General features: G+C 33.6%; 1 protein-coding gene across 18 annotated transcripts in view; it reads left to right on the top strand.

Moving 5' to 3' along the window:
- Window positions 1-17,846, top strand: part of LOC149802934 (uncharacterized) — a 389,228-nt gene extending 371,382 nt beyond the window's left edge. For all 18 annotated transcript variants that reach the window (XM_089952442.1, XM_089952437.1, XM_089952439.1 and 15 more), the window contains 3 exons: window positions 3,218-3,701; window positions 7,290-7,465; window positions 9,662-17,846. In XM_089952442.1, coding sequence (XP_089808568.1) covers window positions 3,218-3,701; window positions 7,290-7,461 — 656 coding nt within the window. In that variant the 3' untranslated portion in view covers window positions 7,462-7,465; window positions 9,662-17,846. The remainder of the gene's footprint in view (window positions 1-3,217; window positions 3,702-7,289; window positions 7,466-9,661) is intronic.
- The last annotated feature ends 303 nt before the right edge of the window (window positions 17,847-18,149 follow it).

The following is an 18,149-nucleotide window of genomic DNA, read 5'->3' as shown; positions in this document are numbered from 1 at the left end:
ATATCTCAACTAAAAATCTCTGTTTTCTTGTTAATGCTTTTGTCATTAACGTTGGGGTTCATTGATAATGGCAACACTTGATGACCACCTTAGCAGCCATCTTGAAAAGCTTGTTATCGCTAGTACTCCTACATGGATGGTCATAACAATATTGGGTTTTCCCTGTAGGACTTCTTGTGATGTCTTGTTGGTCCTAAATAAAAAATAGTTTCAATCTGTGTTATCTGATATGGCCATTATGGCAAACATACTGAAAATGTTGTAGTCACTAGTCCTTCTCAGTGAATGGTCATATCAGCTTCAGGTTTTCACTAAAAGACTACTTTTGATGTCTACTGGTCCTAAATAAAACTTTTGCCAATCTAACATCTAGTATGGCTACTATGGCAGCCTTCTTAAACTTGTGTTCTCACACCTTGACTTAAATACAAAGTCATATTGATGTGGGGTTTTGACCAGAAGATTTCTTATAATGTCCAGTTGGTCGTAAATGAAAATGGTGCCGATCTGATGTCCAATATGTTATCACAGTACCAATTGTTTTCCCATAGATCTCAATGCTAATGTTTTGTGAAATAAAAATACTTTCTATCCTACCTCAGCATGCATGTCACACACTCATAGAGAATAATGTTAGATTGTCAATTTGATAAGGACAGAACCAGGTACTCCATTGTATTTAAGAGAGATAACTCTGCTGGAAATAGACAGTGATAAGAGTTATCTAGTCACAAGAGACATTGTCAGTCATGTGTACCACATTTTAATGAAAATCATAAAAATATGATCTAGATAGGAATTAACATATTTCACATGTTGCTAAGAGGCTCAACTTATTTTTAAGCCTAACAAATTTCAGCTCTTACATAATGTACCTATCACAGCTATTTTTGTTGTTTATTTCTGAATACAATGTTCCCTATACCTTAAGCTTGGCCCGGCTGGGGTTGTACAATTGGTACTGTTATACTGTATGGCTGCCACATCATGTAAATCTTGTTATTGCTACACCTGGATTGATGGATGGTCCTATCTTAAAAAAAGGTTTATCTCTGCTCCTCTATAAATAGGGTTTTCAGCAATAGACTTTTTATGATACGTGGTTGGCCCTAAGGAAAATCGATGCTAGTCTTACATTCGTTACCACTGCCATGACAGTTGTCTTAAAATGTTTTTTGTTGATATTCCCTTTCAGTGGGTGGGAGGGGGTCATTATGATATGGGATTTTCATCAAAAGACTGCTAATTATGTCCACTTTGTTGTAAATGAAAATGGTGTCAAGCTGTCATCCAGCATGCATACCACAGGAGCTAATTTGAAACTCTTATTATAGCTGAAGAATATCAGAGATGAGTGCAGCACTTTACAGTTAAAAGGAAGATTTTTTTTTCTTGAACTCCTGGAAATTCCTTTCACCAAGTAGAGCATCAGTCTTTTCAAGGGACTCTTGTATTATGATGTCCATCCATTCTTCGTACACCTGTCAGTTGCAAATTTCATTTCCACAAACAAGAACTTTAGTTGTCCATGATTGACAGTAATAAAACATTGCGGACTGTTTGCATGTGGGGAAAGGAAGAACCCTATACATTTTTGGGGTCAAAAGGTCCAAGGTCTAGGTCACTGGCTGAAAGGAGAAAAATGGTTTCTGTACAATAATTCAAGTTGTCTACCATTACAGTGATCAAACTTTGTTGCACTTGGGGTAAGGAAGAAACCAATTGATTTCAGGGTATAAATGTGAAAGGTCACAATTACTGACTGAAATAATACAAATAATTGTTTCTGCACAATAACATTTATCCTACATATTATGCCTGGATCATGGATAGTTTAGGGTAAGGAAAAAACTCTGTAAATTTTGGGTTTAAAAATTCAAAGTCACAGTGGCTGCAAGAAAGAAAATGGTTTCCGCACAATAACAGACATGGATCAGACTCTGTGTATGGCTTAAATGTGGGGTAGAAAGGAAGCCAATTGATTTTGGGGTTAGAAGATAAAAGATTAGTGTCAAAGACAGAAGAAAAGGATGGTTTTTGCACAAAATTTGCAGTTACCTACATTGAAGAAATGAAAGCATGGGTTTTGGCATACAGTGTGCCATTCACTGTACTCATGTTTACTTCAAGGATAGCACACTGTCAGGTGCTAATTTCGTTAATGAGGTGATTTTCTTTTCTTCTGTTTGTTTCCAGGCTCTAAATTAAGTGTTTAACATGTTTTTGAACATAATTTTTTTTGTGTGGACCAGCTGAAAACACAAAAACAATAATGTTACGATATCTACTAGTTAGTTCTAAATGAAAATGGTACCAATCAGACCTCCAACATGGCCACTGTTGAAAATCTTGAACAGATGAGCATATCAACATGGGAGTTTTACTTAAATACTTTATAACACTACTCTTTTGAAAAGATGACCATTTTAACATGGAAATTTCACTTAAACATTTCTCAATAAGTAGTTGGTCCCAAAATAAAATGTTGCCAGTCTGACTTCTCAACATGACCACCACTGTGACCATTGCAAAACAATGTTATTAGTTACTTTGAACAGATGGTCATACCAATAAGAAGTCTTTCATGTAATTTCTAATTGTTTCTTTATTAAAATGTTGCTGATCAAACATGATGGCTGCTTTGGTGGCCATCTTGAAACTCTTTTAATGGCTAATTCTCTGTAATGGATGGTCTTATCAACATAGGGTTAGCTAAAGCACTATGGAAAGAAAGAGACAGTCATGGATTCCTGGAAATTCTTTTTTGATCTTTAGAGTGTCAGACCCTTTTGTTCAGGGTTTTGATTGTTTGGAGCACATATTTATTTTACAACAACCTTATTAGCATGGATAACAAATGAAACCACTTGATTAATTATAGACAAATAATAATTGGTAGGCATGTTTGTATACATATAGAGATAAACTTAGAAAATATTCTTGCCATCATAGAAATTATTCTTTTTTTTTTTAGTTAAATTTTTGTGTCACATTTTGGACTTGTACTCTTTGGTCTGATATAGGGTCTTGCATGTTTTACAAATGAAAACAATAGTTTTAGCTTTCCTTGTGAAGTACAAGAATTCATAGGATTTGAATCTTTGAAGTGAAATTAGATTTAAGAAAATGTAACTGTTTTTTGAAAAATTAGAATTGATAAAACTTGGAATAGAGACTGATTTTGAGCCTTTTTTAAAAACAAAATGAACTTTTCCAGGTACACCAGAAATGTTGTCCCCAGTGAATTATGAAGCTCCAACACCTCCACCTCAGCCATCACCAAGTGCCTACCCATCAAGAGCCCCAGAAATGGCCTATGGCCATCAGGGCCGTTACAGTAGTAGTCCAGGAAGAGGGGCTCCACATGGTCAGTTTTCCCCTCCTTCTGATGGATATTACTCCAGTGGTCGACAGGATCATGTTTCTCCACAAAGATTCAATGGAATTCAAAGTCAAAGACAGTATGATTCAATGTCAAAGTTAATGAATGGTAGCACACATCATCTGCCTGCAAAAGTAGATACATCAACATCATCACTTGGAGCCAAGCCAAGCTCTAGCAGTGTGCTTAAAGACACAACCCCTGCTTTGAGTATCACTGCTAAGTCAACATCAGTCCCAAATATTAACATGAGTAGGAGCTACCCAGACTATCCAGTTACCAAACCTAAAGCCCCAGATGATGATTTAGCAACATCGAGGTAAGTCAAGATTGTGCTTTTTTTTGTGCTTTTTCTAGCAAGAACCAGTTTCCTTTTTTTGATTGAATTCTTCACTTAATAATACCCACAATAAGTAGCTGTCTACCAGATCACTCACTCTAACATTTAAAAATTGGGGTCCCAGTGAACTGAGTATTTTGAAAAATTGGGGTCCCTCCATCATGAAAGGCACATTTAAATCATTTATCAAATACTGTCTGTGCTGTCAAGTCCAAATGAATACTGCACAGAAGACCAATATCTGCTACTGTATAATGGGCTGGTAGATCTGGGTGCATGCATTTTGTTAGGAGTAATCAGTAGAGCAAATAACATTGACTCATATCTACCAATGCATTATGTGACAGTGCATCAGAGTCTACGCATTTGGACTTGAAGGCAAGTATAACATAGGTTCTGATGAACCACTAACCAGTTCAGTTACAAGCAATGTGTAAATCATGGCATAATTAGGGGCCAAAGAAAAACTTGTCTAACCAAGTAGAACACAGAGAGGATTTGGTATGTAAAAACTTGCCTAACCAAGTAGGACAGATAGCATTTACTATGTAAAAACTTGTCTTACCAAGTAGGACAGATAGAAAGGATTTACTGTCATAACTTGTCTAACCATGTAGGACATAAAGAGAGGATTTACTATGTAAACACTTGTCTAAGTAGGACAGATAGAGAGGACCTACCTTGTAAAAACTTGTCCAAATAGGACAGATAGAGAGGAATTACTTTGTAAAAACTTGTCTAAGTAGGACAGATAGAGAGGATTTACTGTGTAAAAACTTGTCTAAGTAGGACAGATAGAGAGGATTTACTATCGAAAAAACTTGTCTAAGTAGGACAGATAGAGGATTTACTATGTAAAAACTTGTCTAAGTAGGACAGATAAAGAGGATTTACTATGTAAAAACTTGTCTAAGTAGGGTAGATAGAGAGAATTTACTATGCATTATATATAGATGTTACTCTATAACTGGGACATTTTCTCATCCAGTTTTTACGAAAATTTACAGTATGCTTACAAATCTTGTTTCTGTCACTTTTCAGAAGGAAAAACAATTACTTTAAAGCAATGGAATGCAAATGAGCTGATCGACATTCTTGTCTAATACCTTCTGTTTGGAAAACAAACCTTCAAAATATACATATCATTTATTGTTGCATGCCAGCCACATGTTATGATGTCTGTCTGTCCATCTATACATCTGCTTATTTTATTTCTCAACATAAACGAGGTCTGCACCATCTAATTTTACCAAACTTTGCAAGTAACGTGCTGTTGTGGCAGGGAAGAAATCTGTCAACTTCTAACTCAGAATCTGCACAGTAAAGAAGCTTTCATCTGGAGTAGGAAGAACTCTGTTGACTTCTGGCTCAAAATCTGCACAGTTATGATTTTTGTAGCATATATTTTGACTAAACTTTGTAAATGGCATGCATTTTGGGATAAGAAAGACACCTATTGATTTTGGGATTAAAAGGTCACAGTTCAGGGTCACAGTGACTTGAGGATAAAAATTGTTTTGACACAACTAATTAGATCATTATCATCTACTTTAACCAAACTTTTTAAATGGCTTGCACTTGAGACAAGGAAGATTCATGTTAGGGTCAAAAGTCAAAGGACTGAAAGAAGGAAAAATGACTGCCACATTAGTATGCAAGTTTTGCTCTGATGAAACATAACAGAGATGGGTTTGTCTTCAATGTGTCAATGATATTTACTTTGGCAATAGTGTATCATTGTCAAGCAATTGATACAGAACAGTAAGAAAATGAAAAAAGAAATAAATGATGCAGACTGTCCCATTAGCAGATGTTCTTGTCATCTGTATCATATGAATCAAGTAAATGTCAAGGTCACTTACAACATGTATTCATTCTCTTGGTACTGTATCTAGCTAATTTACTGCTACACAATGTTTTAAAATTCAATAATTTTAGTCTATTATCAGATCACAATTAATAATCCCAGACATTTTTTACAATAATATATTGTGTATGTTGTGATTCATTATGGTAAATGTTTATTCCACCTAAATATTTTATTGCATTTATATGCTTGGCCCATACATTATATTGATTATTAATGTGACTTCCTAAAAGTGTGTATCATATATACCACACACATTGATAGAAGCCAGTGTCTACTTTTGTCTTAGGTATATCTCACTAAAAGAATTTAGTCAAAAAACAAAATTTAAATGAAGTCCACTTTCACACACAATATCAAATGACCAACAAATTCAAAACTTAAAAAAAAAAATAACTTGAGGCACCATTACCTTAACTTGGCCTTTTTGTTATTCAACTCAATACACATGTATATTTTGGCTGGAAAATGATAACATAAAACACTATGTTTAGTTCCTAGAGCCTAAGTGATATTTCTGTTTTGTCTGGAGTGAATCACACAAACAAGTGAGAACTGTACAGTCAATGTACCTAAAAGTGAACTTCAGAAGAACATAATACTTTGGTTCTTAGCGTCTTAAATAGGGGCAACATCCTTCCTTCCTGTCCAGTGCCATGTGTGCCTATTTTGGCAGAAGACAATAATGTGTTTTTAAATAATGTATCTCAGTAATGTTTAGTAAGCATTAGATAGAAAGAAGAGAAAACACTTTGTTTTTATTCATTTATGGAATTCAGCTTATTGTACAAATTATATTTGCAAAGGTACAAGCAATGTTTAGTTAGCAAACATGGACACACTTGTATCTTTTTCCATCCATGTGTGCAATACTGTTGTGATACATATTGTGTTGAAGATAATTGTATGATACAACATGACCGATGATACCAGCTTTACTTTGTCAAAGTGATGCATTTGTGACACAGAAGACCCTGTTGATTTGGGGGTTAAATGGTTAAAGGTCAAGGTCAGGGACTCCAGGAAGGAAAACCATTTCCAAAATACTAAAATCCTATGCAGCAAACCATGACCAAACTTAGTTGATGTCTTGCATTTGAGACAAGAAAGGTACTAATGAGTTCTAGGATAAATAGATGTTAAAGGTCAAGGTCATTGAGTCTGATTATACACTGGCAGATATGAGTCTGTGAAGTTTGTTTTGACTAATCACTTAAACAGACAACATAGATTCTGCTCTGCCAGCACATTATGTGTTTGTACCTTCAAGTCTGTGGAGTGTAAACCCAGTTCTGCTGTCAAATAATACACTATGGAGTTTATTAGGACTAATCAGGAGAACAAACAACATAGACCCTGATCTGATTGCAGATCTGGGTTTATGCACTGTTAGGACTAATTGTTAGAACAAACAAGATAGAACTTGATCTGGCAGATTATGAAGTAACAGATTTGGGTGTATGGAGATTGTTAGGAATGAGCAGTATAACAAATGAAATAGACCCTAATCTGCTGATTATGTTATGGCGGATCTGGGTTTATACAGCTTGTTAGGATTAATCAGTAAAATACAAGACAGAGCCTGAATTATGGGATGGCAGATCAGTGTGTTGTTGTTTGTTGGACCAACTTATAAGTAGGCACATAACGTAATCATTGGTCAATCTGTATTGTGTATTGTTACTATCAATCCATTTCAGGTACAGAGCAGTTTATGCCTACAGGCCTCAAAATGAAGACGAATTAGAGTTATTAGAGGATGATGAAGTATATGTAATGGAAAAGTGTGATGATGGCTGGTATGTGGGAACTTCACTTAGGACAGGAATGTTCGGCACTTTCCCAGGAAATTATGTGCAAAAAATACAATGACATTGTAAGTATCTCGACCAACACCTTGATTGTAAGTATCTCGACCAACACCTTGAGCAGGTACCCGTTATACTGATTGTTAAGACATGTCAATATCAGACTGCACAAACCCAGATCATAATGCATCAGTAGATCTGGGTCTATGCAGTTTGTTAGGAGTAATCAGTAGAAGATGTGGGCCCGATCAGGGTCTATGATGTTTGCAGAAGGATTCAGTTTATAAATGAGGATATACAGTAATTTATAGGAGAAAGTAAAATATGTGAATTCTCTGTCTTTTGAGCCACCTGCATCTTGGAAACACAAATTTCGCTAAATTTGTTAAAATTACATTTAGAAACACTACCATCTTTCAGTTACAACACGGGCATATTCCATGTAAGTGTTGCAGTCATCCACAACTTTTATAATCATATTTTTTATGATTGCTATCTATATTTTGTTTATGAATATCAGCTACTCATCAATTCCTGATGAAGTTATTGAACTTTATTACTTCAGGTTCACTCATGGATTGCGTTCTAGAATTTGTGAATCAAATAGTTGATGCAAACCACCAATTTCAAGACCCCATAAACATGTCCCTGTTCTTGAATTTAACAGAAATTTAAAGACACAGTAAATACTTACATGAATAAAACTTAATACCTCTTTCCATGATCTTGAAGTTAAAGTTAATCAATACTTTTCAGACTGACAAGAATATCAACCTTTAGCATAAAGTTACAAACAGACCATAAGATACTTAACATTAAAAGAGAATTTAAAACAGCTTTCTTACCATGCAGAATTTTCTCACAAATGTTTTTGTTTTTTTCCTCATGAAAATTGGAAAAATACTTAAATTTTTTATATTAATCTATAACATTTTTCACATTTCACAACTTACTCCTTGATTGGCAGCTATGTTACTGTTGACTGATTTGCATCTGTTGCCGGAAAATGCTGTTTACAAATGACGTAAGCTTGCCATGTGATTTATTGGTTGTAGTCTGGTACCTTCTCCATAGTATTTCATAATTTGTGCAGTAGAATCCAAGGTTATCATACCAGTTTACTTTGAGGCAACCTGACATCACACCGACCTGAGTTGAACAGTTCTGGGCTTCTCCACTGTTAGCTTATATCGTCTTGATATATTGTTGTCAGTAATAATACCTAGTAATTATCGACGTGACAGATTTGACAGCAGAGAAATGTTTAGCAGTAAGGACAATCCAAATAAGACCTTGCCTCTTTGTACATATTGAAGTTTAGTACTTTATAAGCATGAGGTAACACAGTTAATTGTCAGCTTAGAAATCAAAAGGTATTCTTGAAATTACCATCTGTAAACTGTAATATATGTCAGCTTATGAGGGGTAATTTGACATCTTTTGCACTAATATGCTAGCCATGTTAGAGGGGTAGCCATCCAAGATGGATAATTTGGATCATAAAATTACTGATGCAGAGAGAATCTGGCAGTAAATGGCAAGTGGCCACTCATCAGAAGGAAAAACATTTTAGTAAGGTATACACCACCTAATGAGGTTGAATTTGTTTGGCAAAAGTTGTTCCATTAATACTTTTTTTCTCTGTCAAAGTTCTGAACATTAAGAGGTTCTAGAAGATGTGGAAAAATTATTTGGAACACTAGGAATATAATTATTTTGCAGATGTTTTTCTCAGCTAAAAAGTTTTGTAAATGAGTAACAACTGACACAAAAATGATTAATTTGGATTTCAGGCAAAGTTTGAAGTATTCAGGGTTATTGTATTGTGTTATTACACTAGACTGCACATATTCAGTGGCTGTTCAGCGCTTATTGACATTTCCTTCATTGTTTATCTGCAAGGTAGTAGACAGTATCAGAGTTCTGATGTTGAGAAACTCTTTTTCAGCTACATATCACAAGGATGTAATTCCTCATTATGCATTTGTGCTCAAACACATCATTTTCCCTTAGGTACAAGCAGAAATGTCATCCTTAAAAGAATACTTAAAATTGATACCACAGAACGAAATTAATTCACAATTTTCAAGAAACTTATATTTGTCATTAACTGTGATCATCATCTTTCTGTCATGTAATGATTTGCAAATAATTGTCTGATATTATGATTGTATATGTAGTAATTATAGTATGTCCGTTTACTTTTCATTGGGGCATCATTGTCACTATTGACTTCTATTTCATGTTTCTTTTCTTATTTTCAGAACTTAGGTTCCCTGTGAGCGCCATGGAGTATTGAATCTACAGTCTATAAACCCTGGTAATACTCTTCTGTACAGTGATCAATCAACTCTGCACATTTTCAAAGTTAAACAGCCTAGCCTCATTTTGAAGCAATGACTACTGTACATTCTACAAAAAAGACAGATTATGTGATATACAGCAACAACTGCACTGTACACTCAGTTGTTGCTAATGAGATCTTCATACAAATGTACAACTGCACACTGTATTGTTGTATTCATTTCCAGGTAGAAATACAGAAGAGCATTGCCAAGGTGTGAGTAGTAGTACAGCATTATGCACAGTTATTGTACAGACCCAGTGTACAGAACATTCATGAGTGTATTAATGTATATTAGCTGTGTGTTATGTATTGTGCATAGTGAAATACAGCCTGAAATAAAGCACAGAGCCAGTTACAAACCAATCATCCTAATTTACAGAACTGAACAAGAAAAGATGAAGACCATGTTGCCAATTTTGAAAGTCTCTCTGGAATATAGTAAGTTTAGTTTAGAAAAAGTCAGAGAGTAAAGAAAACCTGTTACCAACTGAAAGTAAAGATATTGGACAGGCCATAGTATAAGGAATGGTAATCTTCATGGACAGTGGTAGTTGTTAGTAACATGTAACTTAAACACTGTATCATTATTGTCTTAACTACTTTGTTTTCAAAAGCATTGTAATTAATGTTTACATCTGCATGAAAGACTTTTTTGATTTTATTTTCATTTTAAACAGTTGAATGTCTTTGATTTCTGTGGTATGCTGGTATACTGTAAGCAGACATGGAGATATCAGTTATTTGGGGCATGTTTTGGTGAATTGTACTGAGTTGTTAGTAAATTGTGTTCACTTCCAGAGTTGGCACAACACATGCATTTAATAGAAATGTTTTCATATTAGCATTTCCAAACCTTGAAGATGTCATTCAGATATCAGTGTTATAACTTTTTATCAGTGATTTATACAGAAATTTATCGTACAGACAAACATTTCTTGTGTTGTTTTAGATGTAACAATTATAGGATTATGTATTAGCCAGAGTTTAGGATATGAAAAGAATTTTATTCATCATTTAATACTGGATCGTTTTTTAATATTTGAAGTACAGATCTGGGGATTAAAAAATCTAGTTTCCACTTTCTTTTTAGTGCTCTCTCGTTATAATATTATCCATCGAAACTATTGAGTACAGTCTTGTAGTGAGGCTACCCTGTACTCCTCGCTGTATCACTGTCCATGGCAGTCATAGATTGTAATGCTTTAAAATGAAACCATGTTATAACGAAGTACATGATGCATATTATTTCGCTGCTAGTTATGAAACTGGATGTATTACAATACCTGCCTAATAACAGATGTGTTATAACATAGAGTCTTAAGTTAAGGGAGTGCTTTATATTTTTTAAAATATAATATATCAGAAGACTTAAAAGTATTTGTAATAAACCTGCTTTGGTTGCTTTATTTTTGTTGGCCAAGGGAATGTGCACACAAATTTGTTAATGCTGGAGGAGAAAAAAACTTAATACAATTAAATACAGGATTATTTATTTAAAATCTTTTCATGATGTTTACACCTAAATATTAAACCCTAGAGGGAAAGAATTATCTAAAAAATAGAATTTTTTATATATAAGGCTTTAAAATCAGTGGAGATAACTTGGTGCAGCATTATGACTTACACATACCGTATATACACACTTATAAGTCTGATCCAGCTTCATACAATATAGACCCTGATCTACCTGTGCCTTATACACTAGCAGACATGGGTCTATGCAGTTTTCTAGGACTAATCAGTAGAACAAACAGTGTTGACCCTAATCTGTCAGTGCTTTATACATCGTTTGATCAGGGTCTGTGTTGTTTGAAATTGGACCCAACTTATAAGCAAACATGTATGATAAATAAATTAAGTAGGTTTGCTGTAAGCACCTTCTAGTGGATTCAGATATTTGAAGTACTATATTATTATTGTATCACTCATTAATGGTGAATGTCATTATGTAAATTTTTTAGGTATGCCTATTTGTCAGATTTTCACAAAATTTTGATCTAGTCCTACAACACTGTGTGCCTTTTGAATAATTTCTGTTGGACCTACCTTAGTGAAAGCCTGACATTGCATTTATGTGCATGTCTGTCCAAAACCTGCCCACACACTTGTTTAACCTCAGTGTTAAAGGTTTGGTTTTTTTTTGTTATTTAGCTAAATGAAAGACTGGCTTGAAAAAGGTGGGTTTTCGTGTCAGTGAAGTTCCAGTACTATATTTTAAGCACATCATTGCTTAAAACACCCAGAGTGTTGGAAAAAGATAATTAAAACCTACTGTTGTTTTCTGTTTTCTGCGGTTATGGAGCAGTTAATTTTCTTACATTTGACGACTTTAGTATTCTATTCAAAGTAGACATATGGGTTACAAAGAAACGATTTTTTAAATAAAATATATTGTTAGTGAGAGCTTTTAAATTTTAATGTACTATTTTCATTGCAATTTTGCTTCTAACTACATACGGGTAAACATCACTTTAAATTGACAATTGTAGAACAGAGAATTGGCAAAGATTTACCATATATACTCGTTTATAAGTGAGTCAAACTGCAAACAACAAAGAACTTCATCTGCTGTAGCATAATGCACCTTCAGATCAGGGTCTATGTTGTTTTGTTCTACTGATTACTCCCATCAAACTGCACATGCTCAGATCTGCCAATGCATTATGTGACAGCAGATCTGGGTCTGTGCAGTTTGCAGTTGAACTCAACTTATAAGCGAGTAAATACATTAAAATCTAATTTATCACTAGGTATGTACTGAGGGGGTTTACTCCGACTTTTTTATTGGCAGACATTTTTATCACCTGTATAATTGTGCACAAGTAAAATCCATTTTGCAGACATCACTGTTTCAGATCTGCCATCACATCATAACATAACCAGCAGATCAGGATCCATGTTGTTTGTTCAACTGATTAATCCAAACAAACTGTATAGACCCCTGTTGAATGGCACATTATGTGACAACAAGTCAGGGTCTCCACAGATTGCAGTTTGATCTTATTTTGTATGTGGGAATATATGGTTATGTTAAATTTAATTATTGTGATGTAGATTCTGTTCATTTATAACATACAACATAGACACAGATTTGCTGGCACATTATCTGACTAGGTCTGGGTCTGTGCTGTTCAGACTTAGATGCATGTTGCACATGGTTAGAACAAACACAGACGACATCATTTCTTTCCAAAAATATATATCCTACAAAGATTTACCCAAATACCTAATGCATACCAGCTCAGGTGTTAATATGTAAGCCAAAGTAAGAATCTCTGGTATGCCTCGAATAACTATTGAAACTTGGTACATTTTTGCTGTGAAGTTCTTTTTTATGTATTATTCTTCATATTTTTCATTTACCAATATTTCTTTAGCTAAAATAGTTTCATTTATAGATTTTCTACATTTAGATTGGCTCAAGCCAATTAATTTTTAAGTTCGTTTAATTTTGTAGGTTCAGAATTGAATTGATTTGATTTGATTAAAATCTTTTAGTGGTTTGAATTTTGCAGAATGTTATTCATGTAGAAAAGCTGAGTCTAAAAGTGGAATTATTTGTTTGATTGATTGTTGCTAATCTTGATTCATAGAGTATAACTTATCTAATGGTATTGTTTTCATGTCTGCAGACTATTATTTGAGAGATAAAAACAGAATCTTATCAGCCTTCGAATATTACAGCTGTGCGGAGAATTCATGTATCTGAGATTGTTCATGGTACAATTAATGGCTACAGGGCAATATTCTTAATCTTGCTTTTAATATGATGAAGGCATTTAGTTGTACTTAATTAAACATGAATGACTACAGTTACCTTAAGGATCAGGAATTGTCTCCAAAACTTGAAAAGGCAATCAAGCAGTACACAAACCAGTAAAGCAAATGTACAAATAAGAATGTTTGCAAAAATAAAGCAAGCTAATGATTTGTCCCAACTCTGTCAGCTTTGTCATGTATTGGCTTAGTGTCTTCTTTCTTTTTTTGTACAATCATTTTCTTATGTGTTGTGACAGTATAAGCTTTTGAGTTGTTTCATATATTAAGCTAGTATCATATATTGTAGGTTGTTTCACAGCTTCTCTTGTTTGATTAGGTTAAAGGTCATGAGCTAGAGTTCTGTCTTTTTTCCCAGAATTCAAGAAGGTACTCTGATCCCCAAGGCACATAAGTAGGATGATTTCTCAGCCAGTCTTAGTGGCTTGTGTATCAGGAACGTAAATAAAGAATAATTGTAAGGGAAATCAGATTTAAAATGCAGACTGGTCTTTGTTTCTTAGTGTTGTGTTAGATATCACTATACACATAATCCTATTGCACAGGCTGTTAATGAGTGGCACAACAAAAGCAGCCAGGAGATCGATTGCCATCTGCAGTGTATTCATGTTTTCTTTGACAGAATAACTTATCAAGTGAGTTTGTAAACAGATGCTAGTGGCACCTAGATATGTGGTTAATTTGCCTTTAATGCTTGCCTGACAGGTATTTAGACCTATTTGATAGTCATCTATTTAATGCAAATAATGTTTATTAATATAGGAAGGGCTCATTTTAAAAATCAATACAAGCATTTGCTCTTCCTGTTTAAAATTGATAGAACAGGCCATTTAGGGTAGCATATTTCTCTTCTATCCTAACAGAGGATAATGCTGTGTTTACTTAGCAGTCCAAAAAGATAATGCTGTATTTACTTAGTACAATCCAACTTTATACTCAAGGTAAGAGCGAGTGCTTAAAATGAAGAGGTCTAAGGAACAAGGTTCATACACTGCAGGCATTAGTTTGAAACCTCATAGTCACAGTGTTGTTTTATGTTCCTGACTGCTTACAGATGGAAGTTCTTGATTTGGTCTTTTCTGTACATGTGTCCCAAGAAACATGTTAGCAGAATTAACACAAAAGCTACTTGAATGAAGTTTAGCAGGTATATTTGTGTGCATATATAGATATACCTTCATTAGATTTCCAGGCAACAATGCCAATTTTTCCACTTTTTACATGTTTTTAAAATTTTTCTACTTGAACTTTATTGAACAAATCATTTTAGCATATTTAAACAAATAGCTCATTATGGAGACAGTTAAATTTGATTGGCATATTTGTGTTCATACATAAAACTCAGATTTTTTGTTCTGCAGTATGAAAATATTAATTTTACGAAAAGATGCTTTTTCCCAACCCTTTTGACAACTTGTAATTCAAGATGAGTACTACCCTTGGTTCACAGGGAAATACTTCGCCACAGGTAGTAAAATGTTTCCATACAGTTGGTTGTAGATGTTTCAGATAAATTGATCAAGATCACAGAGGAAACCAAAGACATTTTTTGCATTAAGGACTGATTTTAGCGGTTCTAATAAAGGATATTGAGTTTCTTGGTCTTGGTTTGAACTTTTAGAATTGATACATTGAGATCGTTTCTAGACCCGCATACAAGTTTTCAACACATGCAAACATTTTTTAAACATTGATGTTTGTAGAAGATTCATTTTAATTATTAAAATTGGTTTATTTGCTCATGTGTTATGCATATCCAAATGCAAAGAGCACAGGTCATGATTTTCTTTCACATAATTCACTGGCAGATCAAGGGGACAGAACTATTCACTGTACTTATGAAAACAAGCATGCTGCAAAAGAATACACTGGTGGAGTAAAATTGCATCTCATATGGGTACAGAATATACTTTTTTCCTGGTCCTTGTAAAAGTTGTTCCATGATGTACTGAAAAAAAATTATTTTATAACTCAGCAAAAATCTAAAGATTTACACCCATATTTTCTAGTTTCTTTGTAGTGATTATATTTCCCTGACATCAGTGAAGGTTTAATGTATGACGTTTGAAACAAAATAGTCTATATATCTGATTGTAAAAATATTACTGAATAGGCTCTCTTGTAAGTCAGTTCCAAAATACAAACTGCACAGACCCAAACCTGCCATCACTTAATATGCTGGCAGATTTTGGTCTGTGTAGATTTTTTAAAGCAATCAGTAGAACAAGCCAACATAGACCCTGATCTACCAGTGCTTATGTGACAGTAGACATGGTCTGTTAGCAGTTGGACTAAACTTGTAAGCGAGTGCATATGGCACATAGACTTGACAAATAAAATGTATATCAAGATTACTTTATTTGTTGTATTAAATAATGTGAAATATTGGGCCTTTGTTGGGAAAAATGTGAACCCATAATTTCATAGTAATTGTTGTAATAACAGCATTCATATAAAATAACTTTTTATTTGAAAAAAATCAGTTCTGCTCGATCTTGTACAGGTCCTTATGCTGATTTGTAGATTATTTTTAAAGTTTTGAAGAGGTTACCAGGTAAAAGTGAACTGCCAGATGGAATTTTAAAAACAGTTATGTTGTATTTATTTATTGAAAGTCAGAATATAAATTAAGATATGTTACTGATTGTATGTAATTGCATGTATGGCACAATATGCAAAGAGACTATGTTCTTATATGTAAAACACTATGCTCCATAGAGGATATTATAGTTCTTATTCCCAGTATATTTGGAAGTGTAAAGTATCTATATTTTTAATATTTTTATCAGCGGAAACAATTTACTCTGGAGCTTAGAAGGATTTTACAATTACTACTTTTTTGTATTTTATTAATATTCCTGATAGGTAATTCCATATAATCTGTATGAGAGTTATGTCCCTTACACATTAGAGTTATGTCCCTTACTAACTTCCTTGTTACAGGATGAACAACGCAAATACCAGAAAATGAGGGAGAAAAAACAAATTTGTGTTGAAACAAGTTTCATTTCTTGGTTGATGGATATATATGAAATATTTTTGGGTTACACTGAATACTGTCCATCTCTCTGATATTTCTCTTTGAAGAAGAAAGTTAGTTTCAGAGACTTCATCTCCATTTTTATCTTCAGCTTGAATTTGACAAATCCAGATTAAAGCAGTATTTTATTTTACTGTAAATATCAGTCTTATGCATCCCTAGAATATTGTATTTCTCAATTTTTACAATGAAGTTCATTATTGACTTAAGTTAATTTTATGTTTTGCAAACTGTACGTGATTTACTTTCGTGTCTTTTGAGAAAACACTATGCAGTTTGTGTGTCAAAAATGATTTATGTTTTTTTTAGTTATTAGATGTATCTAGTTGACAGGAAATTGTTGATTTAAATAAAACTATTCACACGAATTAAATTAACTATGCAAATAGAATTTTTTAGATACATCTGTATATTTCTGTTTTAAGCAAACTGCTTGTTATTTTGCTGAATGACGTGATTGTTGTGTCTTTTGGAGATTTAAAATATATGGGATAGTTAATGACACTAGCAGATATGCATTTGTATTATGGATAAATGTTTTTGTTTTCTAACGATTGATAAAGTTTTAGTCAATATTATGAATTTTGTTAAAATATGACAAAATATACTCCATGCAAAGTGAAAGAAACTGTGTCCACCTGTATTAATGTTTGCATCACTGCATATAAAGAAACCAAGAGAGCACAACAGTTTACGTCTTTATTTTTATAAACGAGCTAGCATTTTAGACTGCACATTTTAGGTACAAATTTAACCTCTATCTTTTGTGATAGATCAAAGAAAATTGTGTTGTGATATATCAAGGTATTGTTATGCAAAAAGAGTTTCTAGACCTCTAGGTCAGAAAACTTTTAATGGAATTTAATTGAATCTAAGTTCATTATAGCAACCTTTTTATTATTAGTGTAAAAATGTAAGGGAGGTAACAAAGAGTATGTCTAAAATAATGCTTTTCTAGTCTAGTTTTCTCATGGGAGTTTTGTTATATTCTGTTGGTTTTTTTTCTTCTTCTTCTGAAGTTTATTGAGCATATTAATAACAGAATGTATTTGTATCGACTACTATTAACTGTTTAGCTTGCCTGCATTTGTTTATACCCAGTTAAGTTATTAATTCATTATCAGGTACAAATTAAGTTATTAACAAAGAAAGATCACCATATCTTCACCCGTAGATTTTTGTTAATTTGTTTTTCCTTTTGCTGAATTATGATAGATATACATTCTGTTGTAGCTTTGAATTTCAGTTCATTTACCATGCATGACAATAAACAGTTGCCATTATAGTTCAACATGTTTTGTATTCTCTCCTGCCCCCTCTCTCCCTCTCTCTCTCTCTCTCTCTCTCTAAATATCTTTAAACATTTTATTTTCAAGGAAGTATTATGCAAAGTCTGCTTGTACCAATATGTGATTTGGATATGTATAATTCAAGATCTTTCAAATGATGCTTTGAAATATTTAAATGCAAACACAGTAGACTGTATATCCTCTCATAGAACAAATGAAGTTACACCAGATTTTCATGCTAGGGTTGTACTTTATAGGTGATTGCATTACAAATTTTGAAAACCAACAATTCACCCTGA

This window comes from Sinohyriopsis cumingii, chromosome 3, assembly GCF_028554795.1.
Source record: "Sinohyriopsis cumingii isolate HCF-2022 chromosome 3, ASM2855479v2, whole genome shotgun sequence".
Classification (NCBI taxonomy): Eukaryota; Metazoa; Mollusca; class Bivalvia; order Unionida; family Unionidae; genus Sinohyriopsis; species Sinohyriopsis cumingii.
This window is presented reverse-complemented; position numbering and strand designations above follow the sequence as displayed.